This window comes from Lonchura striata, chromosome 4, assembly GCF_050655825.1.
Source record: "Lonchura striata isolate lonStrDom1 chromosome 4, ASM5065582v1, whole genome shotgun sequence".
In the NCBI taxonomy this organism is placed as follows: Eukaryota; Metazoa; Chordata; class Aves; order Passeriformes; family Estrildidae; genus Lonchura; species Lonchura striata.
The window spans coordinates 61157595-61169653 of record NC_140706.1 but is presented as its reverse complement, the minus strand read 5'-3'; the positions used below and the strand labels follow the sequence as shown (position 1 = coordinate 61169653).

Sequence of the window (12059 nt, the reverse complement as noted above, 5' to 3'; positions counted from 1 at the left end):
AAATTTCTTCAGAGTGAGGTTTTTGAAGAGCTAGAGCACAGTAGCTAGTCTGCTTGCAGCAGCCCTGCTCCCTCAGATATTACTCCTACCCTTTTTACCTGTATACATGCAGGAAATCAGGTTATTTCTGGTAGTGGCTGTAGTGGGCACTGAAGTCCCAATGCATTGTGAACCTGCATAAGGTGATACCAGGGATCAAGCATGGATTAGAAGATTCTGATTCTTCATAAGCCTAAACAAGAATTCCCTTTACAGTACAAGCCATGAAATACTGAAAGCACAAACTCTTGCAGCAGTTCTACTTAAGATCCTCTTTGTCCATAAGGACAGTTGTAGTCATGTCTCATTCACGCTCTTAAACTACTGTAGTAGTAAATCAGATTGATCAACGGTGAACCGTTTAAATAAAATCTTTAATTGCTTATTTACAACAAAGGCAATGAGTTGGCAAATTGAAAATAATGATTTCCACTTTCTCACTAACTTCAGATACAGCAAGTACATACTCAGCTATAAAATATGCAGCCTAGTGAGTAAGGCGCAATATTTACATCACACTAGTACTGCAAAAAAAGCACTTAAGATGAATTTACTGACAGCCAGAAGTTAAAACATTTATCCTGGAAATGCTAGCAATGCTGAAAAAGAAACTTAAGATCTTGTCATTTAAAAAGTGCTCTACTGATTTGGTTGTTTTTGTCAGATTGCAAACATGCAATAATAGTAAAAATCTGATAAGGGGATAAAAACAATACCTCTCTGACACTGTCAGTTTTTGCAAAGTAACATTTTGATACAAGTGTACTGCTTCTCGGGCTGAAATTTAGTCTTAGCAGCTCCAGTATTAGACTAGCTACATAGTTTTACCTCAGCAAAGGTCTTCTCTGGGGAAAAAAACAGCTATTACATTTGAATCCAGGCTATTCTAGAAGCATAATACAATCAACACACAGACACAAATTTAAGAACACAAATTACTACAGACACAAGATACCCTGCTTTAACAGCTTAAAAAAAACTTAAGCGTTAAAGAACTTATTGCAGCCCAAAATAAAGAAATCAGTTTTGTTTTCTACTTCCTTTTCAATATCCTTCATTCCCCCTCCATGTATTTTAAGGTAAGTAACCATTATTCTTATTTTAGAAGGCTAGGAAAAAGAATAGTCAAGGTAAAGTATTAATCCAAAACTTACCATCCTGGCTGTCTCTTCTGGATATAAAAGACTTACAAACTATGAGCCTCAAAGACAACAGATACACCAGTCATATGATCTGGGCATGGACTTTGATAGCAAGAGCTGCAGGGAATGTTTTCTTTGTAGAGATTCTTTACTAATGCTTAGTCGTAACTTATCTTCATGAAGGGACTTTAGCTATGTAGGAATGGGAAGAAGGTGACATCTCTACAGAAGCTATCATTCAGCCACGTTCCATTCAGCATTGGGTACGGACATTAACCGTCATTAAGACAAACAAAGTTAACACAGTTTTTGCTACTGCTCTCCTTAAAATACATTCTTGAAATTAGGCTTTCCCATTGCTGGTTGTATTTGCACTACATTTTTATATGAGGAGAGGATTTTTTTTAAATGTTTCTTTTGCACTAGTGTTATTTTGATGTGACATGGAAGCGTTAAGCATTTTAAGGAGATGACGCTTACATTTATGCAGAAACCTTTACAGTGTGCGTGTTTCATATCCATGGGGTACTCACAGATGCTCACGTCCATTATAGAGTCTGGATTCAGATGTCAGTTACAGCCATACCATATCCTCTTCCTGTCCATGCAGCAGCTTTCCAAAGCTTTTCAACTTTCATCCTTAATAGTACATGTTAACAGGACACATGTGGCAAGTATGTAATGACTCCTTGACACATTCAAAGAAAAGGCAAGTTTAACTTTTATCCAGAGCTTTCTCTGCTAAGTTGTTCTCTAGTTCAGGTGATTCCTCAGCATCCTCACTGGCAGAAGGGTTAAAAACCCCATCGACTGCAGGGGCTGTCGTCGGTGTTGTGAGAGGGGTCACAGTGTGTCCAAACCCCTGATAGTGACCCATGGGTGAAGATGGCATTGAAGAAGCATCAGAAATTGGGTCTTGAGTAGATGAAGACAGTAAACTTGTATGCTCGTTTTGTTCATGATCCTCAGCAAAAAACATTTTCCTTGGCTGGCCCAAAACTGTTCTCCCTGAAATTATGCGAAATGAAAAGATTTTTTAATTCTTCCAACACTAGTCTTTGAACACATCAACTCTAAAACAGTCATGTTAAATTAGAATATAAATCTTTGTTTTATCTTAGTTTACACATGGCCATTGTTAGTTTTAATAAAGAAAAGTATGTCTTTCCATTTAAGAGAAAAACAACTTACCTAACCTTTTCTTTTTTTAAAAAAAATTAAAAACTAGACTCTAAATCAGTCAGGAATTTTGGAAAGAAAAAAGTGCCAGATAAACCATGAAATCCTCTAGAGATGCAACTGCAACTGATTTGGTAATAGAATGTTCTTAGGCTACTATAAAGGTGGGCAATAGTGTGACATAAAGCTGAAAATACAGATGCTGTTGATAGATTGTACAAATCCTGTCTGTTACTTACCCACATTTCGAACCTGTTCGGAGATATCTGCCCTTAGATCAGAAATATCCCACATTGCAAGGAAGGAGTCAAAGCACGAGCCTTCTTCAGCTTCTTGAACATAAGGTTTATAGGAAAAACTGTAGTGATGTGCAATAGCAGCCAGGAACATCTCCACACAAATGATAAAATCCTGCAATGACAGAGACACTGACTTAATCATTCATAACTGGAGAAAAGTAGTCCTGGGTTTCTTCTACAACTGAAAGGCTGGAATTGCCCCAGGATACTGACTTAAGCTACTTTTCCACCAGGATATTCTTGGCAGCTTTCAGAGAGCCACACATACAGGACTTCACTTAAACAGATAATTTAATAAGCAGCAGCTCTACAATGAATACCTGCAAGAAGAAATGCAAGGCATTTCCAGACATATTGCACTGGGGCACATTCCTTCTGCCATGGATACAGAAGTGTTAAGCATAAAGCTCATATGGGCTCATTGGCTGAAACAGCCCAGCTTAGATTAAATCATTACTAATCAAACCTGTGTTATTTCCTTGAGTATTTCCAAGTATTTCCTTGAGATCAGCTATGTAAGGTGACATATAACCATATACATATAACCATTTCTCCCCAGAAATAACCATCTGCTCCTACCTGTAAGCCTGTAGCCACAGCTTCCACGCTTTGCCAGTCCCAGGTATGTTTCTCAGAAATAACACCAACTTTCACCAGCAATGCAATGAGCACAGCCTGCCTATAAAGAGAATATATTACAAGAAGTATTTATATTAGAATTGTAACAGTAGTGCCAAAAATCTGCAAGCAAATCTGGTCATATGTATACATAGGAAGAATCACAAAAAAAAAAACTTTTCTGTTTATATACTTAGATTTTAAGAAGATGAAACAAACTTAACAAGAGATCTCATTCATCCCTGACGCTAAAGACCAAGAGAACAGAGAACTAAAGGAGAGTTTGTTACTCTGGTTAGTCATTAGAACAAGTTTCTTCTCCTTCAGGATGTTGCTGTAGCTCAGAGAGTAATGCTGTGATAGTCAAATACACTCCCTCATCAGCAGCTAAGTGTGAGCAATGCTCAAACAGCAATTTTTATTTAACTTACAATAACTTACTTTGAAAAAGTAATTTTTTTTACTTTTAAAAGGAAAAAAAAGTTAGTTTTGAAATAGCTGCAGGTAACGGTTCTAAAATAAATAAGTCAACAAGACTGCTCTCTCCAACACAGTACTACCCTCTTCCCCTCATTGAGATTATGGGTAGACATTTTAAGCTCTCTAACCTCAGTAACAAATCCAGCCTTTTTAGCTCTTTTATAATCTGCCCTGAGACAAGAAGTAACAAGTAGAAAATCCACTTACCAGAAAGAAACAAAAACTACCATCTTCACACAAAGGAACTTGCCAACAGGCTGGATAGGGTTCAGTTCCTCACGCAGTACTTTATAAAACAGCACCAGACAATACATGGCAAACTGACAAGGAAAAGAAAATCAATGAAAGCTTTCAAATTCATGTTTATTTTGTGAGGGAGTTGTGTAACACCATCTCTACAGTTAAAATATGTATCATAGCATGAGACAACGTTAAAATGCTGGTTTTTGTTGGTTTTTTTTTTTAAAGGACTTTCTGTTTTAAAGTGCTTTCTTTTTTTTATTCCTGAAATTCCAATCATTTCAAACAGGACACAGAAGTTCACGCTGCTGTTGGGACTGCTGTCACAGCAGAAAGCAATTACAGCTTCTTCTGTGATAGTCACCCATCAAACACAGGGGTGGCAGCAAGAGGACAAAATTTCCAAATTATCCCAGTTGTTATGTTGCTCTGACTCCTGCTGCTGTTGCCAAGAAAAGTAAAAGCAATCCATGGACTCCAAAATGAAACTCGCAATTTTAGGGGCTGACATCTTACTCTGACATTATCTGACAGCTGACCCAATAAAAAGGAGTGTTGACTAGGCCAGACCCTCAGCACTGCACACACCATTTTAATTTTTTCCTGTGAATGTTATCACCATTTTTCATACAGAATTTTTAATATATTAATTCTTTGTATGAGTGTCAGGAGGAAACTGTGAGGACAAGTGGAGTCATCTCTTACCAGAGAGGGGCAGGTCTGCAGCTCTAATGCCTGGGCCATACTACCTGACCCATAAAATAATCTGGGATGGAAAGGTGCTTGCTTTATGGAGTGTCATAGTAAAAATAATAAAAGTTTTAGATTATCTGGTTTTCCAGTGGTTTTCATACATAATATTTAACAGAGAGCAATTTTGACTTAAAATAGAAAATATTCTACCTGTAAGAATTCCCAGACCTTAACACAATCACTGCCAACACTTCAGATAGCAGATTCACATAATGATGAATTCCAAGAGCAGGAAGATGTATTCCTGATACTCACTAGTTGTGACATGTTGTTAAGTATAACGAGGTAAGTCCATGCATTGTTGAAGCTGAAGTTTCCTTCATCATACACTCCCACTAGTTCACAAATTCTGGAAGAATTTTTAGAATTAATCACTATGGAGAAACAGATCACTTCCCTCAAGTGCTACATCTTCACTGTATCAATCAATCAATCCTTAGAGTTAAAAACCTCTTCTGGTACTTACATTAGGGCACTGGGGGCATGCACAATAATAAGTTTCCAACAGCACACATATATATAGATATGAAATAGAAATAGTTATACAGATGTTCATGGTGAGTAGCAACTTATTCCACAGTCCCACAGAATTAACAGTAATGACCATCAATACAAAGCTCAGGAAATTAAGCTTTCAGCATCATCATGCCTGCCTGCCTACTGTTCCTTTACACACCCAGGCTGTATGATATAAACGCACACAGTCAAGCTTGTCACATGCGAAGTTTAAAAAAATTCTAGAAATTACACGAAACCTGCCTTTAAAAATTCTCAGTTGCTGAAGTAAATGCAAAAAAGGGAAGAGGAAAAAAGAACCTAAAAATTAAGAGATCATAAAAATGTTTTTCCCACCCCAACAGTACTCCACATTCTATCCCACTGATTACAGAAGCTGGCTTTAAGTATTTATGATTTCAATTCTGCAAATAGTTATTTGCTATAGAGAAGCCATAAAGAAATCATAAGTTGATTCAAATTGTTGGCACCCATTTAGCATGCAACACGAGTCTGCTTTCAAACTGCCTTGATCCAATAAAAAGGGCATAGAAATTCTTTCAAGTCAAAATCATATCCTGAAGATCAGTATTAATTATTTATCAGTGTACTTACAAAGCAATAATGGTAGTAAATGGTCTGACAACAGTGTACTGCAAAACACCCAGTTTGCATCTAAATAACAAAACTCTGAAAGAGAAACACAAAATTCATTGTATAAGGATTTAAATACAATTCTCTTATGGATGATTTCTATTCTCAGTAGATTTACTAAGGTAAATTGTAATTTTATGGTAATTTCAACTTGTACGTCCAGGATTTAAGATGTTGCGTCATACGGTGTATATATACAAAATACACAAAAGAGCTGGATTTTGACAGACACATTACAGGAAATATTCAATGATTCACTTATTTTAGCCATGAAAAGCTTCTGGCTGGGCTAAGCAAAGAGAATGCAATTTTTGCTGTGTTTGAAGATGTAAGAAAAGCTTTGAGTCTAAATGTAAGAGACTTAAAAATCATAATAATTGCCCTAAACGCTTAAGAGAACCAAAGCTCTTTGCCCAATATGGTAAACTGTATAAAGAAGTTGTGACCACTGAAGGCCACCTTCCCTTCCCCTCTCACCAAACAGCTTAATCAACATCTCCTAAGAGAGAGAGAGAGATTTTATCAGTTTAAGCATTCAGAAATAAACAGTTTAGGTGCATAAGGCCTTTCACCCTTCACCTGAAGTAAAAGCAACAGGCTATCCAGTCTACTCCCAATTCCACATGAGGTTTTTGGCAAACAGCAATAGAAGCAGATTCCAGGAGACCTTTTTTTAATATTTTTCAAAAATAAGGAAGTTTCCTTTAGCACTCCCTGAGTCAATCAATGCAGGTTAGTATCTAAGTCAGATTCACAGGATGTTTTATAGCTTGATTGTCACTCATCCACAGCTGCTTTCAACAGAGATTCACAGCTGATCAAACACATATAAACCATAAACTCACTCCATCAAGCAGCAAATGTTACGCTGCTAAATATGAATAGAAAATGTTTGGAGCTGCCTACACAGCCTAAAGCTTGAAGATGTCATGATATACTCACTCTCCCATAGCCCACGATGGACAGCAACAGAGAGGGGGCAGATGTCTCTGCTGATCTTTTGCTTCTATTATTAACACAAGGTTTGGGTACCGGTTGGTTAAATAATTTGAAAGAAAAACCATAAAGTTATAGATGACATAAGCTTCATAGCATTCTCGACATGTATCCACATATATTGCAATCTTGGGGTATTTCAAAGCTATCCACTGCAAGAAGAGAGGTACACAAAAGGTTATGTGCGAGAAAAACAAAAGGGATTCCAACGACAACACTGGGTGAGCAAGCTCTTGAGCCAGCAGGCACTAATCAAACAGGGCTGAAAGCACTGGGAGAGCAATGCTACAGCTACAAAATAACACACACAGGACTTCAGATTCCACCTGTACTAGCCTACTCTCTGAGTTTCAAACCAAAACTGGATTTTTTATTTTTAGTGAAACTGTGGTTATGAGAGCTCTCAGTTTCTATCACAATGCTGTTGTACTCCACAAAGGATATTATCTCTTGTCCCCTGAACCAAAAAGGAATCATTTTAGCACTAAGCATAACTCAGGAAAGAATTCTACGAGTAAGCCTCACTTGGGTAAGGAAGGTACAGCACTGAATTTTGAGGCAGTTCTTGGATCAGTCCTGTTTCCACTTCTGCTATTAAGATGGATGGGCCAAAAGCAGGCTCCTGTCGTACCCCACTCCACATCCATCATAAAGGATACTCAAGGACAGGGTTAAGAAAGGTTATCAAAAGCAACCCCAAATCTCCAGAAGAATGTGGTATGACTAGAACTATGGTTCTGACATACTCCATAAATAGGAATGCCCAGAAGTTTCTAGGACTACCCCCTCCATGCAGCACAGTTTGTTTTCCCTCACTCCCACAACAATCAGAATTTGAGCTGGTAACAGTAAGCGAACACTTACGCTGTCTAAACTGTAAATCGGCACCATCCACAGAATCCTGTTATAACAGCAGAAGAACATTTTATATTACTAAAAGTATTTTTAGTCTTAATTAAATCAAATATTTGTAGCATAGGTAAAACGTGAAATATTACCTTATTATTGGTTTCTGTAATTCAGGTTGAGTATAATGGACTAAGTGTTGTAGTATCCCCCAGAGAGATATTGGTATAGTCATTAGCAGAAATATCCCAGCGATAAACCATGCCTTCGTATGAATTCCAACCTTGCAAGATTAAACATCTAGTCTTAATACTGTCAAGTTATTACAAGTACACAAAACATTCCACAAAAACAGAGTAATGCCCAGTACTTAATTCACTGAAACCCACAAGAGTCTTTGCTTTGCATATGGAACTTGTCTTGATTCAGTGCTGCATTATAAAGTTTCTGAAAACCTGTGGATTTAAAGTATTTTTAACTTTAAAATCAAGTTCCAAATAGTAATCAATTCATTTTCATTTAACAAACAGAAATAGATATGGATGTAGATACATAAAACTACAATGTCTGCTAAGACACAGAGCTGAAATTTTAAATCAAAGCTCTCTGAAAAACAACTAATAATCCTAAGTATCAAAACCTGAGAAACACAGGAGACTCTTCTCAGTTTCCTTTGATGAGAACCTTTTCTGTGATCCCCTACTTTACATCAACATCCCATGTCTCGTGTTGTTTTCTAGTTTTACTTTTGATCAGTTTCTCTACAAGTAAGACTTAATGGTATAAAATTGGATATAAAAATCAATTATGCTGAACATGCATTACATCAGAACAGGAATTCAAACCTGAAAATTTTTAAACATATTCAAGACAGATCTTACTGTCATTAAGTCCTGAAAACTACACCCTGAAAAAGCCTACATCTGGGAGCACAGACCTGTATTACATTGAACAATACATATATTTTAAGGTTAAAGTTTTACTTCTTGTTAGAGAAGCAATGTGATCATCCGTGTCTGTAATTCACACACTACAGTTACAGCACCACTAGCATGAAAGAGCAGCTTCTCTACCCATAGATATGCTCTACTAAATTCTCCCAAAACAGACGAAAATATCTTTATGAATGCCAGCATTAGTACTAAGTTTCAAAATCTAAGCTCTGGGATGAACTTATGGAGCAAGCCAGACTCTTCTTGGTGGTGCCCAGCAATAGAATAAGAGGCAATGGGCAGAAACTGATGCGCAGGAAGATTCACCTGACCAAGTACTGTGCAGTGAGCACACATTGGAGCAGATTGACTGCTGAGGTTGTGGAGTTTCCCCTGCCAGAAATATTCAAGAACAGTCTGAACACAATCCCGTGCCATGTGTTCTGGGACAACCCTGCTTGAGCAGGGAAGTTGGACCAGGTGATCCACTGTGGTCCCTTCCAACTTGACCTATTCTCGTCACTCTTGGTTGACCTGAATCTCTTCAGAATTGTACCAACTGTTCAAACAGCAACTATTATGGAAACAGAAGGGGAAAGAAACACTGCCCTGTTCCTTTGAGGTTCACTAGGGCTTTAGCAGCAGGACAAATGAGTCCAGCAGCACCATGGCACTTCTCCAGCCTGTCCTTTCACAGAATAGGTCAGGTTGGAAGAGAGCACAGTGAATCATCTGGTCCAACCTCCTTACTCAAGCAGAGTCATCCCAGAGCACATGTCACTGGATTGTGTCCAGATGGTTCTTGAGTATCTCCAGGAGGGGAGACTCCACAGCCTCTCTGGACAATCTGTTCCAGTGTGTGGTCACTGCACAGTAAAGAAGTTCTTCCTCATGTTCAGGTGGAACTTCCTGGGCCTCAGTTTCTGCCCGTTGCCTCTTGTCCTGTTGCTGGGCACCACCGAGCAGAGTCTGGCTCCATCCTCCTGGCACCCGTGACTTCGACACTTTTATACTTTCCCGATGAGGTAACACATTTCCCGCCGCCCCCCTGCCCGGGGCCGAGCCCGCTGCCAGCGGTCCCGGCCGCGCCCCTCACCTCCAGCTTCTGCAGCTCCCACACGCAGAGCGGCACCACCACCAGCAGCCCCACGATGTAGAGCAGCACCACGAGCGGCCGGATCCATCGCCGCCAGTTCCCGCAGGTGCACGGCATGGCCGCCGGCGCCCCTCGCACCGACCTCAGCGGGCCGGCAGCCCCTGCGGAGCGTGCATCACCGGCGGGGCCGCCGCCCGGGCTCCGTATCCCGGCCGCGCTCCGTATCCCGGCTCGGCCCCGTCCCGCCCCGGCGCGCCCAGCCCAGCCCCGCCCCGCCCCGCTCACGCCCCTGCGGCACTTCCGCCCGGCACCGCTTCCGGCTGCCCGCCCCGCCGCCACGGCCTCTCTGATTGGCTGCGTTCCCTGCCCATCACCCCGGCCCCGCCCACCCGGGGCAGCCGGGGGGTGGTGTGTTCCCACCCCCCTCCGCCGCTGGTAGTGGGCTGTGCCGCGTTCCCGAGCGGCTGGAGCCGGGAATGGCAGCGGGAATGGCAGCGGGAATGGCAGCGGGAATGGCAGCGGTGCCGGCAGCGGTGCGGCTGGCCCGGAGCCGCTGCTCCAGCTGCCTCGCTGAGCGCGGGCCCTGCCCTCGCACGCCTCCCTGGGAGCCGCCCGGGGCGCGCAGGGCCCTGGGGAGCCGCGCCTCACGGCAGGGATTGCGGCATAGCCGAGACGTGGAAACTCCAGCGGGCGCAAAATAATGCAAAATGGGTGTTAGCTCCGCTGTTTGTTGAACGTTTGTTTCCGTGTGTTGGAAGTGCCGTGTAAAAGCTGCCAACTTGCCAGCTAAGCCCGCAGTAGTCAGTGGCAAACACGGGCCCTGAGGTGATAACACTGCCAAATGCCCAAGGAACTGCAGCTCCCAATTCTTGCAAGGAGGCAAATGCCGATTTTACTTTGAGGCGTCACTAAAACGTGCTGGAAGAGCCCCCATGAAGCAGTACGGAGAAACAGGGTCTGTTATTTCTGTGCAGAAGTTGTTGACATCTCAGAGAAGGGGGCAGTTCCCCAGGCATTGCATGGGCTGTCAGTGAGCAGCACTGTGCGGCACTAACCACATCTCCAGAGCACACGTATTCCTCCTGGCTTTCAGCGAAAAGCTACTGGTGAAATATTAGAAAAACCAAATGGACCTTCACTATTAGGGCTTCTAATATAAGAGAAAGAGTAACAAAGCTACTCCCCAGAACTTGCCCGTAACAGCTGTACTAACAGCATTCCCTGCTACTGAAAGACTGATGTGAATTGTTGTTGATGCCAATCATTATATACATTCCACTCTCATGATTTTCAGATTTATTTAAAGAAGAGTTCATGTTTAAATATAATAAACTGCAATTATGGAACCCTATAAAAATTTGCTAAATTAAAATGGAAAAGAGAAGAGAGTATTTTATAATTGTGGCTGGAAAACTATGTGGTATTTATTATTCATTAATTCTATTTTATTTGTAGCCATTTGTTTCATAGGTTTCATCATTTTTTGTTCTTGCTTTGTGTTATGTAAGTGCAGATGTGTGGTTATAACTGAGTTGTCCCTCTTGCCTGAACATAATTTCCCTGTGAGGTGGACAGTAAGGATTAAATTCAAATTCTCATACAGTGAAAAATCACAGATTTCACCTCAGTTATAGTGGTCTTACTGTTTGCTCTTTCACATCACATCCAATGGCAAACACCTGATCAGTCTACTCTACTTTCTAGTGCTTACTCACATCACCAAACTTTCCAGGGTGGTTTTATTTCATTTTATTAAATCTTAATGAGATTTAAAAACTCAATTTAATTTATTTTTTCCTTTCCATCATTTCTCCATCAGAGGGCTGTCACCAGTTAAAAGAAGTTGATCTTTGTTAGGGAAATGCTGCCACAACATTCTGATTACTTCCTTGTTTCTCATGGCAGAGAGTGACTGGGTTTCAGAAGCATTTGTAAGCAGTAGTTTGGGTGGTAACTTTAGATGCAGCTTAATTGTTTTCTTGGTCACTCAGATTTGTGCATGTTAATTAGCCGGGGACTTTTTAGCTACCACAAGTCCCTTCAAACCTCAACCATTTGGATTGTGGCATTCATGGGAATAAGATTGCTGCCATATAATATGGTGACAAAAAATGGTGGAAAAATTTGCTGCTCAACACCTCTACAATAAAATTTTTCAGCTCTGACAAAGATTATAGAAACAAATCCCTCCCATACCCCACCCTCTTTGAAGAAAGAAAACTGTCATGTGGACCATGACCAGAGGTCCCTTCCAAATAAAATTCTTTCATTAAGCATAAAAATATGTTTA

General features: G+C 40.7%; 1 protein-coding gene across 1 annotated transcript; it reads right to left on the bottom strand.

Annotated features, from left to right (window-relative positions):
• Positions 1 to 392: 392 nt before the first annotated feature.
• Positions 393 to 10018, bottom strand: TMEM184C (transmembrane protein 184C). Its single transcript, XM_021536590.4, has 10 exons — positions 9770 to 10018; positions 7894 to 8024; positions 7760 to 7796; positions 6842 to 7047; positions 5861 to 5935; positions 5006 to 5099; positions 3965 to 4077; positions 3239 to 3338; positions 2600 to 2771; positions 393 to 2189 (listed from the first exon to the last, which is right to left on the bottom strand). The coding sequence occupies exons 1-10, from the start codon at positions 9884 to 9886 to the stop codon at positions 1897 to 1899; spliced, it is 1338 nt and encodes a 445-aa protein (XP_021392265.1). The 5' UTR covers positions 9887 to 10018; the 3' UTR covers positions 393 to 1896.
• Between the last annotated feature and the right edge of the window lie 2041 nt (positions 10019 to 12059).

Bases quoted from the DNA above. Each gene is read 5' to 3' on its own strand.
- TMEM184C (XM_021536590.4), bottom strand. From the start codon at position 9,886: ATGCCGTGCACCTGCGGGAACTGGCGGCGATGGATCCGGCCGCTCGTG. The intron at 8,025-9,769 runs GTGAGGGGCGCG...TAATCTTGCAAG, and splicing joins GGGAGCTGCAGAAGCTGGAG to GTTGGAATTCATACGAAGGC. The intron at 5,936-6,841 runs GTGAGTATATCA...TTTCTCTTTCAG, and splicing joins CCATCGTGGGCTATGGGAGA to AGTTTTGTTATTTAGATGCA.